This window comes from Protopterus annectens, chromosome 10.part0, assembly GCF_019279795.1.
Source record: "Protopterus annectens isolate FY-2018-M chromosome 10.part0, PAN1.0, whole genome shotgun sequence".
NCBI classification, from domain to species: Eukaryota; Metazoa; Chordata; order Ceratodontiformes; family Protopteridae; genus Protopterus; species Protopterus annectens.
Window position 1 is genome coordinate 1273155240 of NC_056744.1, and position 18808 is coordinate 1273174047.

Here is an 18808-nt window from a genome sequence, read left to right on the forward strand (position 1 = left end):
AAAGTGACTAGTCAGTTACAGCGCAGGTCAGTCATGGGTCCAGTACTCTTCAGTGTGTTAATCTCAGATATATCTGATGAAAGAGAAAACGGGGTCCTCTATTTTTTTTCTTTTATCAAAGAAGTAAGCTCTAGCAACGGACAGAGCCAGGTAGAAACTCACAAAATAGAACTGTGAAAACTAAAGTTCAAATTGTAAACAGACTGCAGGCGCAAAAGAAAACTAAAGTTCAAATTGTAAACAGACTACAATTTGAACTTTAGTTTTCATTTTGCGCCTGGAGTCTGTTTACAATTTGAACTTTAGTTTTCACAGTTCTATTTTGTGAGTTTCTACCTGGAGTTTGGAACTTATATATGCCTGGCTCTGTCCGTTGCTAGAGCTTACTTCTTTGGTTTATTTATTGTTATTCCAGCAACGGAGAACTTACCACCTGGTTTCCACTATTTTGCTTTTGTTTTTTTCTTTTATGAAATTGCCTAATATTCCAAGTATCTAGTAATTCTTTATTTTTTGAAGAATTAATTGTAACAAATCAAATTGTGTAATTAATATCCAAAGCATTCAGAAATAGTTCAGTAGCCTATTGTTGATAGGGTTGCAGAGCTTTTCTCATATCCTGTATTGAAATGGAATTGGACCCAGTATCAGGACTTGCCATATGAGCAGATCCTTAAATTTATTAAACAAATGGCCTCAGGATTAATTGGAGGAAATATGATGGCTAGCAGGTGGGAAGGGAAAAGACATGTAGGGAAACAAATAGATTAATAAAAATTAGCACATGGGTTGATAAAGAGTATTAGGTAATACTGTGTGATTACAGTGTGTTGGATAACTGCATCAGGTTTTGCATGCATTTTTAAAGAGTTAAGTAAGTGTCTGATCTAACAACAAGTTGCAGTATGCTCAATTACTTGGTAAGGTAGTCACTGCATACGCTGCCACCTATTTTGCTAGATGGTTTGTTTTTATGAAGCAAATGTTTATTGACTAACCTGAGATCTTGCTAGCGGTGTACCTGGAGAGTAGGGATCCTAGTGTGCGAAATGATTGTATAAAAAGGAATTTTTGTTGGAAGTGAGATACATGCTTACTGTTAATGTTGAAGTTCAAGCAACTTAGTATTGTACAGTGGTGGCTTTGGAATAAAAGCTGTGCAATGATTTTTTTTTCCTGATCTGTAGTAGGCTGATGATATTTCCTGATAATTTTAATGTCTAAAAGCAGTATGTATGAGACGTGAGTTAGCTGGGGTTTGCTTGGTATGTGGTTGTAGGTATGTGATAAATCTAAACAGTGACCTAATATCTTGTTATCTTGTTAATATTCTTTATTATGACATTGGTTTTGTCTTTGCTGTACATAGTAACAACTAGATATTTCTGCTTTCCAACAATCTCTACTTCACTATTTTCTCCAACTAAAGGTAAGGAATTTTTACCTTCGGAATCAAGTAAAATGTGAATGAGACTTTCTAATATAATATTATTGCAGAAGATTAACTTGCATTTTTTTTACAACAGATTCGAGGAACCTTAAAAAAGTGGACCAAGCTATGGTGTGATCTGAAGCCCGGAGCACTTCTTATTTATAAAAACCCCAAAAATGATAAGTGGGTTGGGACAGTACTATTGAATCCCTGTGCATGTATTGAACGACCATCAAAGAAAAATGGTTTCTGTTTTAAACTCTATCATCCATTTAAACAGTCCATCTGGGCAGTTAAGGTAAGACAACAGAGGATGAAGTATCATGAAACAAAGTAATCATCAGTTTTGTTTTATATTAGCATTGCATTCAAAATCCATGATTTCTGGTTAGCTTTCTAAAATATTGGTATTTACAATTTTGTTGGTAAACAGTTTTTTCATTCAGCTGTCAGTAAAGTTCTGATTTTTTTTTTAAACTAGGGACTGCATAATGCTACCAGTTGAAGCACTTTTAGAAATTACATTTTAATATCACTATATTGCTTTGGGATAAGTTGGACTTAAGACTTTGGCAGAAAATTTGTGGTGCTTGAGTAAAGGGATACTACAGTCAATGGTTTACAAAAACAGAAGATCTAACACCAGGGCCCTTCCTTCCTGGATCTGCTTTTGAGTTCATCTGATCTTCTTTTCCAGTTTATTGCTGCTTTTGTCTAAAGCTCCTATGCTTGGGACACTTGCAGAATATTCCAGTGAATCCTGTGGTCTCACATGCCACATTAAAAGGACAAAACTTGCCCTGCAGCATATTTTCATCACTTCTATATTTAAAACTCAAGTCCTGACTTATACAAGTGAAAGTTTTCTATGCTTACTTACCAATGCACTGATGCTGTCAAAGTATGCCTGTGGATGCAAAGTAAGGAGCCCAAGCCAGTGCTAGCACCTTCTGTACTGTCAAGGAGAGGAGCACAAGGTGAAGCACTGCCCTAAGTGCCAGCAGTTCATCTTTAACACCCAATGGCATGGCACACCATGACTCCTGCATGCACAAGATGATGTTGGCAGGAGAAAGCTCTTCACATAAGGCTTGGTGAGATGGTTTAATTTATGGCCCAATCCTAGACCTCTGTCACAGCACCATCATAAGGCTAATTTAGTGGATGGTACCCTTCTATAAAGACCTCTTGGAAGTATGTAAATTTCATAAATGGCCTGCAAGTCCTCAGCAGTGGTAGACTGATTCATGACTGGCAAGGGCTCAATGTTCCAGTGGCCTAGAGGGAGTACTGCCCATTACCACCTTGTGGAATGCATCTTGGGGTGCAAGTGCCCCCACTGTCCTGGCCAACTGGCTGGAGTGTGTTTGCAGCTGACCTGATCAAAACAATCCTGCTTTTGACTCACATGGCCCTATCTCATTGGTTATAATGGGGACCAAGAACTCTTACCCCAGGACTCTCTGTGGTTCTAGCAGAAGATGACGAGCCAGGTAAAGAGAGTGCATCTAGTCTTACATACCAGGATCAAATTTCAGGCCTTCCAACTTTATGCATATGCCTAGTGTGACCTGTTTACACAAGTGTAGGATTTCAACACAGGGTCTAGTACTGACCTCTCTTTTCACCTTGTTGCCCTTTGCAGATACACCCTTGTGTCCCAACTACCTCTCAACAGATACTAGGCATGTATACATTATGCTGTCAACCTACTATAGCAACCTTACTCCATACTTGAACTTGACCCTGCTGAAACTGGTTGAGGGGAGGAGACTGTGTCCCTCTTATTCTCCTGTGAAGAATCTGGAACATATAGAGCACATTATGCTTAAGCCCTATAAGTAACCCTCCACAACCTACAGCTCCCCTTAGGATTATGTCTCTTGCAGAGAAAACCTATGGCCCATGAATTTCTCTCAGGACTCACTCTTGGCTCCAATTTCTTTTTCTATGGAATGTCTTAATGAGTGTCTGTGGTATAAGGGGAGGAGCTTTGATCATTCCCTTCTCTGTTGAAGGTGGTCATCAAGGATGTCATATCTGCATCTGTGCAGCACCCAGACTTTGCTTTTCTTCCAGCTCTGAAGAAAGTTGATTCTGTCCATATATGTGTTGCTGAATGGAATGAGATTCTGACCAGGGATTCTCAAGCTGACTCCTGTGTGAGCAGGACAGCACTGAGAAAGTACCACATTTCACCAGCCTGCCACCAGACAATGAATGTAACATTGTCTACAGGGTGAGCAAAATAATATTTTTCTCTGCTAAATGAATTGCCTGCTGCATTATCTTTTGCCATGCCACAGCACCTGCTAGAATGTGCTGCAGCTAAATTCCAGTCTTCTGGAAGTGTGGTGGCTTCCAAGTGCTTGCTTCAGAAATGTCTTCACAGCTGACTTCTGTAAGGCATGGTTACGTAGTCATTGGTTCCATATTTTTCCTAGCATTATTTTCTGCAGTATGACTTTAGAAGTTGGAGTGTCTTTAATACCTTGTTTCTTCAGTGTTTAGTTTTCTAGCTGTTGTCTATCTTTTTCCACTCTGGTGTGTTTACTGTTTGGGAATCATCCCAGTCATGGACTTAACAATTAGTTTCTTTGGTTTTAGATATAACAGATGTGATATTAAAGTGTCAGTTGATCTAACACCGAAGACCCTTCTTGATGGTTCTTCTGATTGGGTTCATGTCTTCTACCTGTCATAATCTAGAAAAATCTTGGAGCACCATGAAACTAAAGACATAAGTACATCCATTGTGATATTTTGACATTTTACATGTTAGATTGTGACATTATAATGTAATGCACCACTTAACTGAGCCTCTGCCTAGCCTCACCTGTTTCTGTTTTACCATTCACACAATGAAGAGACTGAAGAAACTTCACCTACAACAGGAAAGATCATGATTTAAACAAATACACACATAAAGAGTTTGTATGGTCATCTGAGATCTGTATTACCTGTATTATCTCAAGGGTTACATAGGTTCACAGGCTGTTACTGCAAGGCTAATAACCTGTGAACCTGTACGCATTTACTGCAGGCTATAGGCAGTTACTAGACTTGCAGTCCAGGGGACCATTGAGGAGCCTAGCCCAAATCCCCCATTACCCCCAAGCACTGTCTGGTTAAGTGATTGCTCAAGGCCAGATAATAGGCAAGTAAGGGCCGAAAGAATAAAACCTTGTACCACAGCAACTACAGCTCACAGCCTTAACTCTTTCCACTAACTGCCAGACCTGACATCAAAATGTGCCAGAAGTGTCAGCATTTCAGTGGTGACACTTGTAGACAGCACAGGATAAGTTTAAAGCTAATCCGCTGACCAAAAGATGAACATTTTTGAGAACATTTCACATGGAAATCAGTGAAAGATTTCACTGCAAACTTATACTTGGAATGGAGCACAAACAAAATTTTAGACACCTTGAAAGGTTGTAGCATAACCTGCATTCTTGTAGGTCCTTAGCTAGCAAGAGCTGGAGTTTATGCCAGTCCTCCATTTTGCAGATGAGGGAAGTAGGGTAGCTGTGTACCCCTCTTCCACTTTGGGAAATTTGCCCCTGCAATTTGACTCCAGCCAGCTCACATTTGAATAGCATTTGAATAGCTGGGTCTTGAGACTGACCAGACGGATACTCGGAAGAAGCTTCTTAAAGAACCTGATCATGGATGAGCAAAATGTGGGGTTAATGACTCCATTCCTAAGGCCTCCTCTCCACATCTGCCTGGACCAATCAGTTCCATATGATGATGACCCATCAGATCACCTGTTGCTGGGGTATATGGCTTATGATTTACACATCAGACAGATGTGTGATTCCTGGTGGAACCTTGAGTATTGGTACAGAAACATACCATTAAGGAATATGGTATAAAGGCAGTGCTGGGGCCAATGGACACCATGTTATGTCGCTATTGACATGTTATTTATATCATGCCTGAGCTAAAATGTATGGGTAGTGAAAGCTGTGATGTGTCCTTTAACTCAGACTCCAATGAGGAGTCAAGGAACCACAGATGCTACTGATTCTGAGATGGGCAAGGATAAAGAGCCCACACATCCCTTAATTTTTGCACCATAAGACCCCTATTTAGAGAACCCTTAGGCCCATGAGCAGCAGCCCTTCAGAATATTTTAAAAGGAGGCATGGGGGGCCTTTTGTCATTCCTTCCAGGAGATGTAGACATTAAGGACACGATCCAGGCAGTTTACAGGCACTCTGGCACAGCCTTTGGGTCCTAAGAGTGGTATTGACATCTACAAGCCTCTACTTGAGTGGGAAGAGCTCCTTACTAAGCACCTATTGCTGACTCCTATGTGATCTCTTTGTTCTAAAATAGGTTCCTTTGATGACAGCAATTTGCCACATTATCATCTGATAGAGTCATGAGCTATTGAGCCATAGAGCCCTCATTTGTTAATTTTACCTAAGTCCCAGTCATATCTGGTTCATTTGAATATAAAAAGTGTGTGGACCGTTTAACTGTGGGTTAAAGGAAGAAAGCCCATGTAGATACTGTGTCTGCAGCTGATAATGTGGGTTACCATGCCATATACTGTAACTGTGGGTGCACTGAACTTTTGGCTATAGCTGCAGTTTTAGTTGCAGACGTAGTATGACTGTGCAGACACATATGGCAAAGGATGTCTTCTCCTTATAAGGAGATCAGAAATGAGGTCATCAATGGTCAGTCCAAGAGGTATGTTCTCGGGAAGAAACAGGCACTCATGTTATGTGGAAGGCCTTTGTGATCCCTTCCTTTCACCTCTTCTTAAAAGCCTAGACAGTCCTGAAAGAGAAAGAAGCACCCTCATGTTCAGAAGACACTGAAATGCCACACGATTTTGACCTCTTGCCCTCCCCATCCTAGCTAATGATGAAAAAGAGCAACCCCATTGGCAGCCTCACTGGAGTCTTAGCTGTAGTCTGGGACTGCCCCCTGTGATGGGATGTTTATCATTGAGTTTGTCCCAGCCTGGAGAACCTCACAAACAATAAGAACATTCTAGGTATCATTGTTGGGATGTGCTAGATCTCATCAGTTCCCCACCAGAAAGAGTTACATCAGTGGACAAGTCCATCTCACAGGATCTGTTGAGACAGTCTTATACCTTAATGTTAAAAGAGGCTGCCCGATTTTTGGAACAGGCAAAGGGGTTTTGTTACTTGACAAGGTGGATGCCTTTATGCACATCAGTATTTTGGGCCCACACAAGAGATTTCTCTGATTTGCTCTTTGTGACCTCATTAGCATTACAAAGTATTGTCTTCCAACCTTTCTTCATTGTCCAGAATATTTGTTGCCTGTGATGAGTGAAGCCTTGCATTGAAAGAATCTCTATGTGTTCCCACATCTGTACTTCTGCCATCAAATAAACATTAGAGACTAACTCATAAAGTACTATTGTCTAACACCATTTTCCCTAGCAGATGAAATTTACAGATTTTAGGTAGAGGAGCAAAGTTGCTATTTCTAGCCTCTCAGCAAATTATCTGTATTTTAACTTTGTGCTTCTTTTCAAAAAAATTGTGATGTTATCATTGTTTCAAGGGCAGCAGATGGCATGGGAAGAAAGGAGATGAGTAATGCAGAGACAGGTTTAAGACCAATAAATTCCTAGTTTTCATTGATTATCTCTGATCAAACAGAGCTTGTCAGTGCTAGAGACTACTTTCAAGTTCAGAAACAATAGAATTCCTGCCCTGTGTGATACAGTGCACTGTTGCACAGAGTTGCATCATGTTATGTGATTTTGTGGGGGGAGGGGTGAATATATGGCACTATGCTCAAAACGCAGGTTGGCAATTATTAACTGGTAGAAAGAAAAGGAAAACTGGATTCTGGGACAAAAAAAATATGAAGTGGGTAGAATAAGTAGTGACAGAGAGAATACTTGCTAGTCAGTAAACTGCACAATTAAGAACAAGGAAGGATTCAATGATATGTTTTGCAGTATTCTTACTAATCATCCAGGTGCTATTGATTAACATGAAAGGGATCAGAACAGTGATTGGCAAAATGAGGTCATGCACATTAGGTGCTGTGTTCTGTAGGTGAGCAGAAGGTGCAGAGTGTGGAGGTTTAAATTGCCTAACTCATTTAGGTGAAAGGCAGACTTTTTATCCACAGGGAATTGGCAGCTGGGATTAGAAAACTGGAGCCAGGCTCCAGGAAAAAGAAGTTGATGGAGATATTTTTTGTCAGCATTTAAACCATGGTTATAGGCCCACTGAGGAGCTCATTGACGCGGTAGCCAGTTGATTCCGCTTGTCATTTCCTCATCCACAGGAAAAGAACAGAGACTGCATTGCAAAGCAAGAGAAACAGGATAGCATGGATGCCTAACACAGGCAAAATACATAGAAAAGGAGGAAAAGCAAGAAATATGAGGTATCTGAGAAAATAAAGAGGATTAGAAGAGGTACAAATTGAAAAAAAAAATGAGAGAAAGAAAGGGGAAGGGCCCTGTTGAAGTAGGGAGGAGGAAAGCTGTAAGGTATGTATGAAATGGAGTGGTAGTGCCTCTTACTGGCATCTTTGGATGAGGCCGGACTTTCTTGGAGTTTACAAGTCTTGAGAAGGAGGTGTGGTAAAGAGATGTTGAAGTGATTAATATGGGTGTAAGAGGCAGAGCAACACAGAAAACAGGAACCAGTTACTATGAGGGGTGTAGGCCATGAGGGACAAGAAGAAAGAGCAGCAAAGACTGTGAGTTGTTCAGTAGGACTCAAGAGGTTGTACGGGCAGAGTGGTGAGAGGGAGTTGGAGAAAGAGGTCAAGAGGACAAGAGGAAGAGTAGGACAGGGAGACAAGGAAGACACTTTATTTATTAATTATTTATTTATCGACATTTGCTTAACAAGAAGGTCCAAGTGGGTGAATTACTCATTTTCAGAGGAAGCATGGAGAAAAAAGCTAATTATTTACAATAGAAAAATATACAAATGTGAGCAACTCAAGGTTCAGAAGCACAGAACAGAAAAATATACAAATATGAATAATAACTCAAGGTTCAAGAGAACTGAGCAGTATATAGAATGACTAACATAATGTGCAATAGGGGCCTATATTACTTCATCAAAGTTTTATTTCTCCAAATAACTACTCATTGACCCCTTTACATTGAACATCCGTTCATTGAATGTACACATCAGTGAGTGGTTTTCATAGGGAAGGGCATTACTTGTCCACCACCGCGATCGTCACACACACTACATTATTTCAAACCCACCGGGGGGGCAACACCCCCCACATCCCCCTACTTATATACACCAGCTCTGAGATCGCACTACAGTGGGGAAAAGGGCAAATTTCTAATGATGACCAACTAACTCCCTTCGCTGTGAAAATCATTTGCTGATGTGAACATTTGATGAATGGATGTTCGATGTAAAGGTGTTGATGATTAGGTATTCATGGAAATAAAACTTTGATGAAGTAATATAGCCCCTGTAACAGATGTAGAAAAACAATGTGGCGGTTGATTATTACAGTGCATTGTTGTTTTGATGTAAGATGTACAGCATTACACTACTGTTTAGAAACAAATGTAGTGTTATATTTTTTCTTATTTTGATATAAATACACAACATTAGTTAAGGTGTATTAATATATAAAAGCAGATGCATTAGTTAAGGTGTGGTAATATACAAAGAAGGTGTATGGGTTAGAGAATAGTAATATAAAAAGCAGGTACATTGGTTAAAGTGTAATAATATACAAAAGTAAGAGCATTGGTTAAGGTGTAGTAATAATATACAAAAGCAGGTACATTGGTTGAGGTATAGGAATATACAAAGCAGTTGCCTAGGTTAGGGAGTAGTAATATACAAAGCAGGTGCATCAGTTAAGGTGTAGTAATAATATACAAAAGCAGGTGCATCAGTTAAGGTGTAGGAATATACAAAGCAGGTGCAGAGGTTACGGAGTAGTAATATACAAAAGCAGGTAGATCGGTTAAGGTATAACAATATACAAAACTAGGTGCATTTATTAAGGTGCAGAAATATACAAATCGGGTGCATCAGTTAAGGTGTAGGAATATACAAAGCAGGTACATTGGTTAGGGCATAGTGATATACAAAACAGGTACAACAGTTAAGGTGTAGTAATATGCAAAAGCAGGAGAACTGGTTATGGTATAGTAATTTACAAAGCAGGTACATAGATTAGGGAGTAGTAATATACAAAAGCAGGTGCATCGTTTAAAGTGTAATAGTATACAAAAGTAGGTGCATTGGCTAAATTGTAGTACTATACAAAGCAGGTGCATAGTTTAGGATGTAGTAATATACAAAAGTAGGTGCATTGGTTAGTGTGTAGTTATATACAAAGCAGGTGCATAGTTTAGGGTGTAGTAAAATACAAAAGCAGGTGCATTGGTTAAGGTGTAGTAATAATATACAAAAGCAGGTGCATAAGTTTGGGTGTAGTAATATACAAAGGTGCATCAGTTAAGGTGTAGCAATATACAAAGCAGTTGCAGCAGTGTTGCAGGGTTAGGTGAAAATAAGGTTAGAATTTATAGTGATGAATTTACCTGATGGAAGAAGGTAAGGAGTTCCATGATTTGCTAACAGAATATGAGTGTAGGTTCTGTCCATTGGATCTGAGAAGTATTTGGATGTATAGAAGATTTTGGCTAATGGACTGCAGGTCTTGGTTTGGGGAATAAGTAGTGAGTGTCATGTTTAGAGTGGGACAGGAAAGGCTGGTTAGTTATGTTATATGCAGAGAGTAACAGTAAGTATGTTAGGTGGTAATGCATTTCTAACCATTTTATTGTTTTTGGTGCTGTGCAGTGATGGGTACAGGAAAGGGTGGCTACTGAAAATTTTGAAACTTTACTGTAGTGTTCATGTTTTAATTTTTGTGATGCTTGTAGGTTTGTTAGGATGAGAGCACCTTAGAGAAGTGAAGGGAAGAGGTAAGTAGAAGCTAGGGTACTTTTGGTTGTATCAGTGAGGAAATGTTGGCTGTGTAGAACATGCCCAATCTTTAGTGTTTTTTTGTAGAATTTTGCATAAGCAGCTTGATTTTGAGATTATCATTGATTTTCATTCCTAGTACTTTGGTCTGAGGGGTGATTTTGATAAAGGCGCCATCAAGAGAGAGAAGTTTAAAGTTGGATTTTCTTGATGAAGTGCTTTGGGAAGGAAAAGTAGTAGTTTGGTTCTCTTAGGGTTGAGCATGAGTTGATATTTATGTAGCCAAGTTTCTGTGGCTGTAAAAGCTTCTTGGGTGACTTGTTAGAGGTGAGATAGATTATCAGAGGAGTATATAAGGATGGAGTCATCTGTGTGTATTGGATTGGAGAAACTTGTGTGGGGATAAATGTGGACTATTTTGAGAATATTAAAGAGAAGAGGGCCTAGGACTGAGTCCTGTGGAACACCAGTGGATACTGAGATGTAGGGGGAGAGGGTATAAAGCCATTTGATGGATTGTTGTCTGTCAGTCAGGTAACTGTTAAACCAGTGAAGGTAAGAAGAGATAGTCCAACAGCGGACATTTCCAGTAGAAGCTTACTATGGCTGTGAATGTTAGGAGTGCCGTATTAGTGCTGTGAGATGAACAGAAACCATGTTCTGTATGGGTAAAAAGATTTTCTTAGAGAAAATATTTTAGTATTGTTTCTGAATACATTTTTCTAATATTTTAGAGAGGGGGAATGAGATTAGCAGTAGGTCTAAAGTTATTGCTTTCCTTGGAAGTGCTGCTTTATTAAGGGGGATAGTACATGACTTTTCCATAAGAGGGGCATGCAGGATTCCTGGATGGACGTGTTTATGAGTACTGAGATGGGGAAGGAAATACTATTGGAAGCTATTTTTAGGTATTCGCTTGGAAGACTGTCAGCAGGGGTAGAGCATGGTTTAAGCTTATTTAGGAGATGTTTTGTATAAGCTGTAGGCACAGGTTTTAGGGTAAAAGTAGAAGTATGGGTATTTAGTTGTTGAATAGGATTAGAAGTGGAAGTGGGGAAGTCCGTGGTTAGGAAAGCCGTACTGTCTATAAAATATGTATTGAATTGTATGGCAGCTTCTAATGGGGTGTTATTTGTTGAAGGATTTGGGGAGAAATTTTGTCCAGGATGTGTCATTTGTCATCTCTCTTTCTTGTCCTCGAGTATTTGTTTTTCGCAAGATTTTTGAGTTCTTTAAAATGCTGGAGGTTGAGTGGAGTATTTTGTTTTTGATATGTATGGTGTTAGTCTGTTTAGGGTCTTTAGGAAAACTGAATTGAATGTATTTATGTTATCATCGATTGGGATGAGTTTTAGGAAGTTCCAGTTTATGGATGTTAAAATAGAACTGTTAATAACAGCCTGCATTTAAATTGGAACCTGTACACTGAGAGACAGCCTTACAAGACTATCTGCAAATATATAGAGCTGAGTATATTTTTCTGTATTATTCTGTATTATAGAGCTACATTGTTGCTTAGATATCTGTTGTCTTACTGTTCTGCAAATATACAGAGATCAGTATATATTTTTCTGGTTTTATAATTTGCACTGTGATTCCTCACATCTCTGTTGAAACTGTCTTCCCTACCCCACCCCCTCATTTTCTGCCTTGTCTTCAGCTGATATAACCAGTTTTTATAGCTTGTGTGTTGCTTAACTCCAGGTTCCCTTAATTTTGACCTGTTAATAATAGCCTGCATTTAAATTGGAACCTGTGCACTGATTGAGAGCCTTACAAGACAATCTGCAAATATTTATTTATTTATTTATTTTACATTTGTTAACCGGGCTAGTCCAGCTGGATACATGTCCATTTTCAGTGGAGGCCCGAGGAGAAAAGCTCCACTACAATACTAAATTAATACTTTAAAAAATCAAATAAAATAAAAAGATATGATAGAATAAACATACAATTACAGCCTGCTACATTGAGTATGGGATTTAAATACTTTGCTAGCTTGGACAGAAGATAAGGTAAAAATTTACATACACAATTGCACTGCAAGAATAGTTGATAGTTGAAGCATAACTTATTTTTATGATGGGAAAAAGCACTCAGCTTGGAGAGGAGATTTAAATTGCAAGAGAAGGAAGTAAGAAGAAGGATAGGTGGTGGAGAAAGCAGATAATATGGGAAAAAAGAAAAGGTTAGTCAGGGTTATGGCAAGAGCATAGCCAGTGGTTGGAAAGGAAGAGTTTTAGGTTAGTTTTGAATAGTGGGAGAGATGTAAGGCAAGTAAGGTAATTTGGTAGTTGGTTCCATATTTTACCCACTGAGTTGGAGAATAAGGTATTACCTGCTAAGTTATTAGATAAAGAAGTATGAATCAGTATTTTGTTGGATGAGCGTAGATTCCTCAGATTGTTATATGGCTTTATGAGAGTGGAGAGCATTGGAGTATTGTCAGGGTGGTAAAGGGCTTTGTGGGCAATAGTGAGTTGGTTGAATGATATTAGGTGAGGTAGCTCTAGCCAGCCTAGTTTTTTTAGGTTTTGACAGTGATGAGTCCTATATGGAGAGTTTGTGGCAAATCTGGCAATATTGTTATAGGCTGTAGATAGTTTGTTAAGATTGTACTTAGAGAGCTTAGTATAGATGGGGGAGGCATATAATAGGGTAGAGATTAAGTGGGTTCTAGCTATAGTAGTTCTGGCTTCAGGAGTTAGGAAAGATTTGATTCTATACAGAGAACCTAGTTTTCTGTTGGTAGATTTAATTGTAGCGTTTATATGGTTGTCAAATTTTAGTTGATTGTCGATTATAATACCTAAGAGTTTCGTGGTATGGTCTGGAGAGATAAGGGTACCGTTATTGGATGTAAGTATGAAGCTAAGGGAGGGAGACATATGAGTGGGTGTAAAAAGTAGGAGTTTGGTTTTCTTAGGGTTGAGAAGGAGACAATGGTTAGAGAACCAATGCTTAATGGTTGTGAAGGTTTTTTGTGTGAATGAGTGAAGTTCGGATTGTGTTGGGGCAGAGCAAATGACGGTGGTATCATCTGCATATTGAATGCAAGTTGATAGAGGAGTGGCTAGATGAAGGTCATTAATAAATATGGAAAACAGTAGAGGACCTATGGTAGACCCCTGTGGAACCCCTATAGAGGTGGGGAGGAGGTCTGAGAGAATATATAGAGCTGAGTATATTTTTCTGTATTATTCTGTATTATAGAGCTAAATTGAGCTTAGATATCTGTAGTCTTACTGTTCTGCAAATATACAGAGATCAGTATATATTTTCTGGTTTTATAATTTGCACTGTGATTCCTCACATCTCTGTTAAAACTGTCTTCCCACCCCACCCCCCTCATTTTCTGTCTTGTCTTCAGCTGATATAACCGTTTTTTATAGCTTGTGTGTTGCTTAACTCCAGGTTCCCTTAATTTTGACCTGTTAATAACAGCCTGCATTTAAATTGGAACCTGTGCACTGATAGAGAGCCTTACAAGACTATCTGCAAATATATAGAGCTGAGTATATTTTTCTGTATTATTCTGTATTATAGAGCTAAATTGTTGCTTAGATATCTGTAGTCTTACTGTTCTGCAAATATACAGAGATCAGTATATATTTTTCTGGTTTTATAATTTGCACTGTGATTCCTCACATCTCTGTTGAAACTGTCTTCCCACCCCCCTCCCTGTTCTTGGTTGTAGTTTAAATTTGGTGGCTTTTGCAGTGCCCGCCCACTGTAGATTTGATCTAGGACACTCCCCCAGTCCCATCTCTTTACCACATTCTACCTAATAAACCCTTTCTGCACTTGCTTTTAGTCCTTTTTAATTTAATTACATTTTTTCAAACTGTGTGTGGACTAATATTGCTACATACTCAAGTGTGCCAGCTTGCACTGCATGTGAATTGTTTTTACTACTGTTTTTGCTACTTTTCTGAAAAAAAAAAATTGTAAGCCTGTTTCCTACCTTTCCTGTAATTAGTGTTCCAGATACAGATCTGCTGTATCCAGGGCTGTTTGTAAGCTTTTGAGCCCCCCAAGCCTTTCTGTGTTGGAGGGAAGCTTTCTAGCATATCAGTGGGAGTTGTAAGCATTAGGTAACCTGTCTACCACATAAGGAGTGGTTCTGGCCCAGAATTTGTAGTTATTGGCCGTTTGGGCAGTCTTCCATCTCTCTCAACTTTCTGATTTGAAGGCCTGCATTTACACTTGTTTCTGTCCTGTAACTCCTGGGCCCATCTCATTTGCTCACTCAAAAAAAAAATTTATCTGCTTTTACTGTATTTGTGTTTCTTCCTACTTTATTTTGCTTTTGCGTCATCTTAATAGTACTCAATTGCATTTAGTACTGCTTGGTGTAACTCATTCTAAGCCTTTTAGTTTAAGCACTTGGGCTTCAAACCAGTTGTTTTACATTAAGAAGGTTTGTGGTCTGCACTGTAGTGGCAGAACAGGTAGCTTACATCCTTCTAAGTTGGGAACTGCTGATTGAGGTCTCAGTGTCTGCTATTCTAAAAGTGTATTCATTCTGGTTTAAGCACTTGAGCATCAGGTCAGTTATTTTACATTAAGAGGGTTCATGGTCTGCACTCTTGTGGGAGGAGAGGCTAGACTCTACCCTTCTGAGCTGGGAATTTCTGGTTAAAGGCTTATAGTGCCTGCATATTTGAACTGCTTCTTACTGAAATTGGTGCACCTTGTTTGCTGTAGCAAAGACTAGATCCATGTTTGTATGCTTGTTGTTTGTTTGCTTGTTATTTCCCTGAAATGCTAATGCCACCTAAAACGCGGCTTTTCAGCACTTCTGTGGATCCCTAGTGATATCTGCATTGCTTGCTGTACTTATTTCCTTGTTTCACTTGTAAGAAAGTTACTGTTTGTCGTTTTTGCATTTAAGTTACCTGTAACACATTCCAGTTAAGTTACCTGGCACTTGCTCACTAAAGCAATTTTATAAGCCAGCACTAAAAAATTAAAAGCACTACACCCTCACAAACTCCCCTTGTGTACCTTGTTCCCCATTGGCCCTTTTTTCAATTATAAAGGAATTCCCAATACTATTTTAGCATGTCCAAAGGTCAGTTGTCAATTTCCTCTCCGGTCCAGCTGGTGAATCTGGGAATCTTGAGGCAATGTTACAACTGCCTCATGTACACAGACAACACTCTCCTTCTCCCAACAAATTCCAACACATGTGAGAGATGCAACCATATAGCCAAACTGGAGGCTAAGCTCTCTCAACTCAGTACTGGCATAACCAGTCAGGAGGAGAAGGAAACCACACTCACTACGATTCCAGTCTCACATAGACCTACCACGACAGCAAACCAAACACATAAACACACAAAAACATACTCGGAGGCTCTAAATAAAAATCTGCCTAAGCAGCAGAGACCTCCAAAGCAGACACCCAAGCAACTGCTACCCCAAAACAAAACACATGCAACACATAGCTCACAAAGCCAGTGTGCCGAACAGTCACAGCCCTTAAGGCTAAACAACACACCTGATACACTTATAATAGGTGACTCTATTGTCAGGCACACTGACGTCCCGCTCACCAGGCTGAACAAGGAGAAGGTCACGGTGAGCTGCCTGTCGGGTGCTAGGATCCGCCACATAACACAAGCACTCAGGTCACTCCAAGGCAAGTACAAATATGACTCAATCATTGTCCATGCTGGTGTGAATGACCTGAGACGTACCTCCCTGGACTACATGAAAAGAGACATAGAGGAGCTCTCTGAGCATGTAGCCCAGGCCGGTATGACCCTGACCTTGAGTAGCATCTTACCCTCACCAAGAATGATGCCACAATATGAAGACAAGATGATCAATTTCAACAATTGGCTTAAGTATTGGTGTCATTCAAAGGGGATCCAATGCCTGTCAGCCTGGGATGACATGCTCGACAAGCCACGATGCTTCACTAGGGACTGCTTGCACCTGTCACCCCTGGGCTTTCGGATATTGGCAAAGGCTCTTGCTTCCCCCATAGTGCCTTTTTTAGGCAAGGCTCAAAAGACAAACCCAACTCCATAGGTATCACAAGGGATAAGAAACTAAGAGTAATGCTACTCAACGTCAGAAGTCTAAACCTCAAGATGCACGCACTCGAAATTCTCCTTAGCACGGAGAACATCGATATCTGTTCAGTAACAGAAACCTGGTTCAAGGCTCCTGAGAGCACCCCAGCACTACCAGGTTATACCTCATACCATGCTTTTCGGCCCCAAAACTTGGACCGAACCACAAAAGGAGGGGGAGTATCAATATTCGTCAAAGATACACACACCTCCAGGTTGGTGGCACAGCACAAAGCATCAGAGACTATCCATGTGCAACTAACACACAATACATACCCAGTCACACATGGTACCATCACAACTTCAAATCATACACATACTCACACAAAGACATACTCGGAGGCTCTGATCAAAAATTTACCAAAACAGCAGAGGCCACCAAAGCAGATACCCAAACAACTACCACCTCACGACCCAACACATGCAACACATAGACCACACAGTCAGAGTGTCAAACAGTCACAGCCCTTAAGGCCAAACAAAATGCCAGACACACTTGTCATTGGTGATTCCATAGTCAGACACACTGACGTCCCGCTCACCAGACTGAGTAAGAAGAAGGTCACAGTAAGCTACCTGTCGGGCGCTAGAATCCGCCACATAACGCAAGCACTCAGGTCTCTCAACAGCAGGTACAAGTACGACTCAGTCATTGTCCACGCTGGTGTCAACGACCTGAGACGTACCTCCTTGGACTACATGAAAAGGGACATCGAGGAGCTCTCTGATTATGTAGCCCAGGCAGGTATGACCCTGACCTTGAGCAGTATCCTACCTTCACCTAGAATGATGCCACAATACAGTGATAAGATGATCAGCTTTAATAATTGGCTTAAATTCTGGTGTCATTCAAAGGGGATCCAATGTCTGTCTGCCTGGGATGACATGCTGGACAAGCCACGCTGCTTCACAAGGGACGGCTTGCACCTGTCACCCCTGGGCTTCCGGATATTGGCAAAGGCTCTTGCCACCCCATAGTGCCTTTTTAGGCAAGGCTCAAATTCTAAACCTACCACCCTAGAACACCAAAAGGAAAAAACTAAGGGTAATGCTGCTCAATGCCAGAAGTCTCACTCTCAAGATGCACGCACTCGAGGCCCTTCTCAATATGGAGAACATCGATGTCTGTGCTGTGACAGAAACCTGGTTCAAGGCTCCTGAGAGCACCCCAGCACTAACAGGTTTCACCTCATATCATGCGTTCGCCCCAAAATCCGGACAACACCAAGAAAGGAGGGGTGTCCATATTCATAAAGGACACCCACACCTCAAGGTTGGTGGCAACGCACGATGCATCGGAGACCATCCAGGTGCAATTAACCATAGGCAAGACTGCTCTGCAATTTGTAGCATGTTACAGGCCACCCTCTCAAACTCAGGAACCTCACATGGCCTTCCTGAAAACATTGGAGGGATAAATGTATCTCCAAACACCATCATACTAGGTGACTTCAACTACCCTAATATAGACTGGGAACACTACTCAAGCCCGAGCACTCTAACCCAAAGATTCCTGGAGTTCATAAACTCAAATGCCATGGAACAACTAGTCACCATCCCCACAAGAGGAGAAAACATACTTGATCTCATCATCACGAACATGGGATCAAAATGTTCAACACCGAAGTATACCCCTCACTGGTGAGATCAGATCATAAACTAATCTCGCTGGAGGTCCACATCCCGCCCCCACCTGAAACAAAAAGACCACAGTGAAAAACTTCTCAAAAGCCGATTTCACACTTCTAAAAACTAGTGTGGTCTCCTTTAAGGCCCCTGAGCCAGTGGTAAACATTACTCAAACCGCTGAATCACTTACAAATGCCTTCTACCAGCACCTACAGGACTGCATGGATCAGGCAATCCCAAACAAAACTAAGACTCTCTGTACCAAAGGCAAGCATCCAGTCTGGTGGACCCCAGCCATAAACAAGCTCTACAACAAAAGGAGGAAGCTACTACAAGATAGAGCAAAATCCTTGAAAGGTAAGACACCTTTGATCATTATAAGTAAAAACTAAGAGCTCTCATAAAATCATCCAAGGCAAATTTTGAGAGAAAAATCGCCAAGGACTCTAAAGACAATCATAAGGCCTTCTTTAGCTATGTTAGAAACCTAGGAGGAAAATCCCAGATATGCTCAGAATTAGTTCAAAATGATGTGAAAATTACTGAACCTACACACATTGCTAACATACTGGCTGACAGGTTCAGTGCAAACTTCTCCCCTCCCCAAAGGAGAGATATCTATTCCAGAGGATTGTAGCCCCCCAAACATCTCCAACGCCCAGGTGAGAACTGCCCTCACTAAGGCAAAAAACACAGCATCCATGGGACCGGATGGTGTCCCCGGCTGTGTG

General features: G+C 40.5%; 1 protein-coding gene across 1 annotated transcript in view; it reads left to right on the forward strand.

Moving 5' to 3' along the window:
• Positions 1–18808, forward strand: part of LOC122814267 (oxysterol-binding protein-related protein 8-like) — a 716151-nt gene that overhangs the window by 113494 nt on the left and 583849 nt on the right. The window contains exon 3 of the mRNA XM_044086861.1: positions 1527–1730. Coding sequence (XP_043942796.1) covers positions 1527–1730 — 204 coding nt within the window. The remainder of the gene's footprint in view (positions 1–1526; positions 1731–18808) is intronic.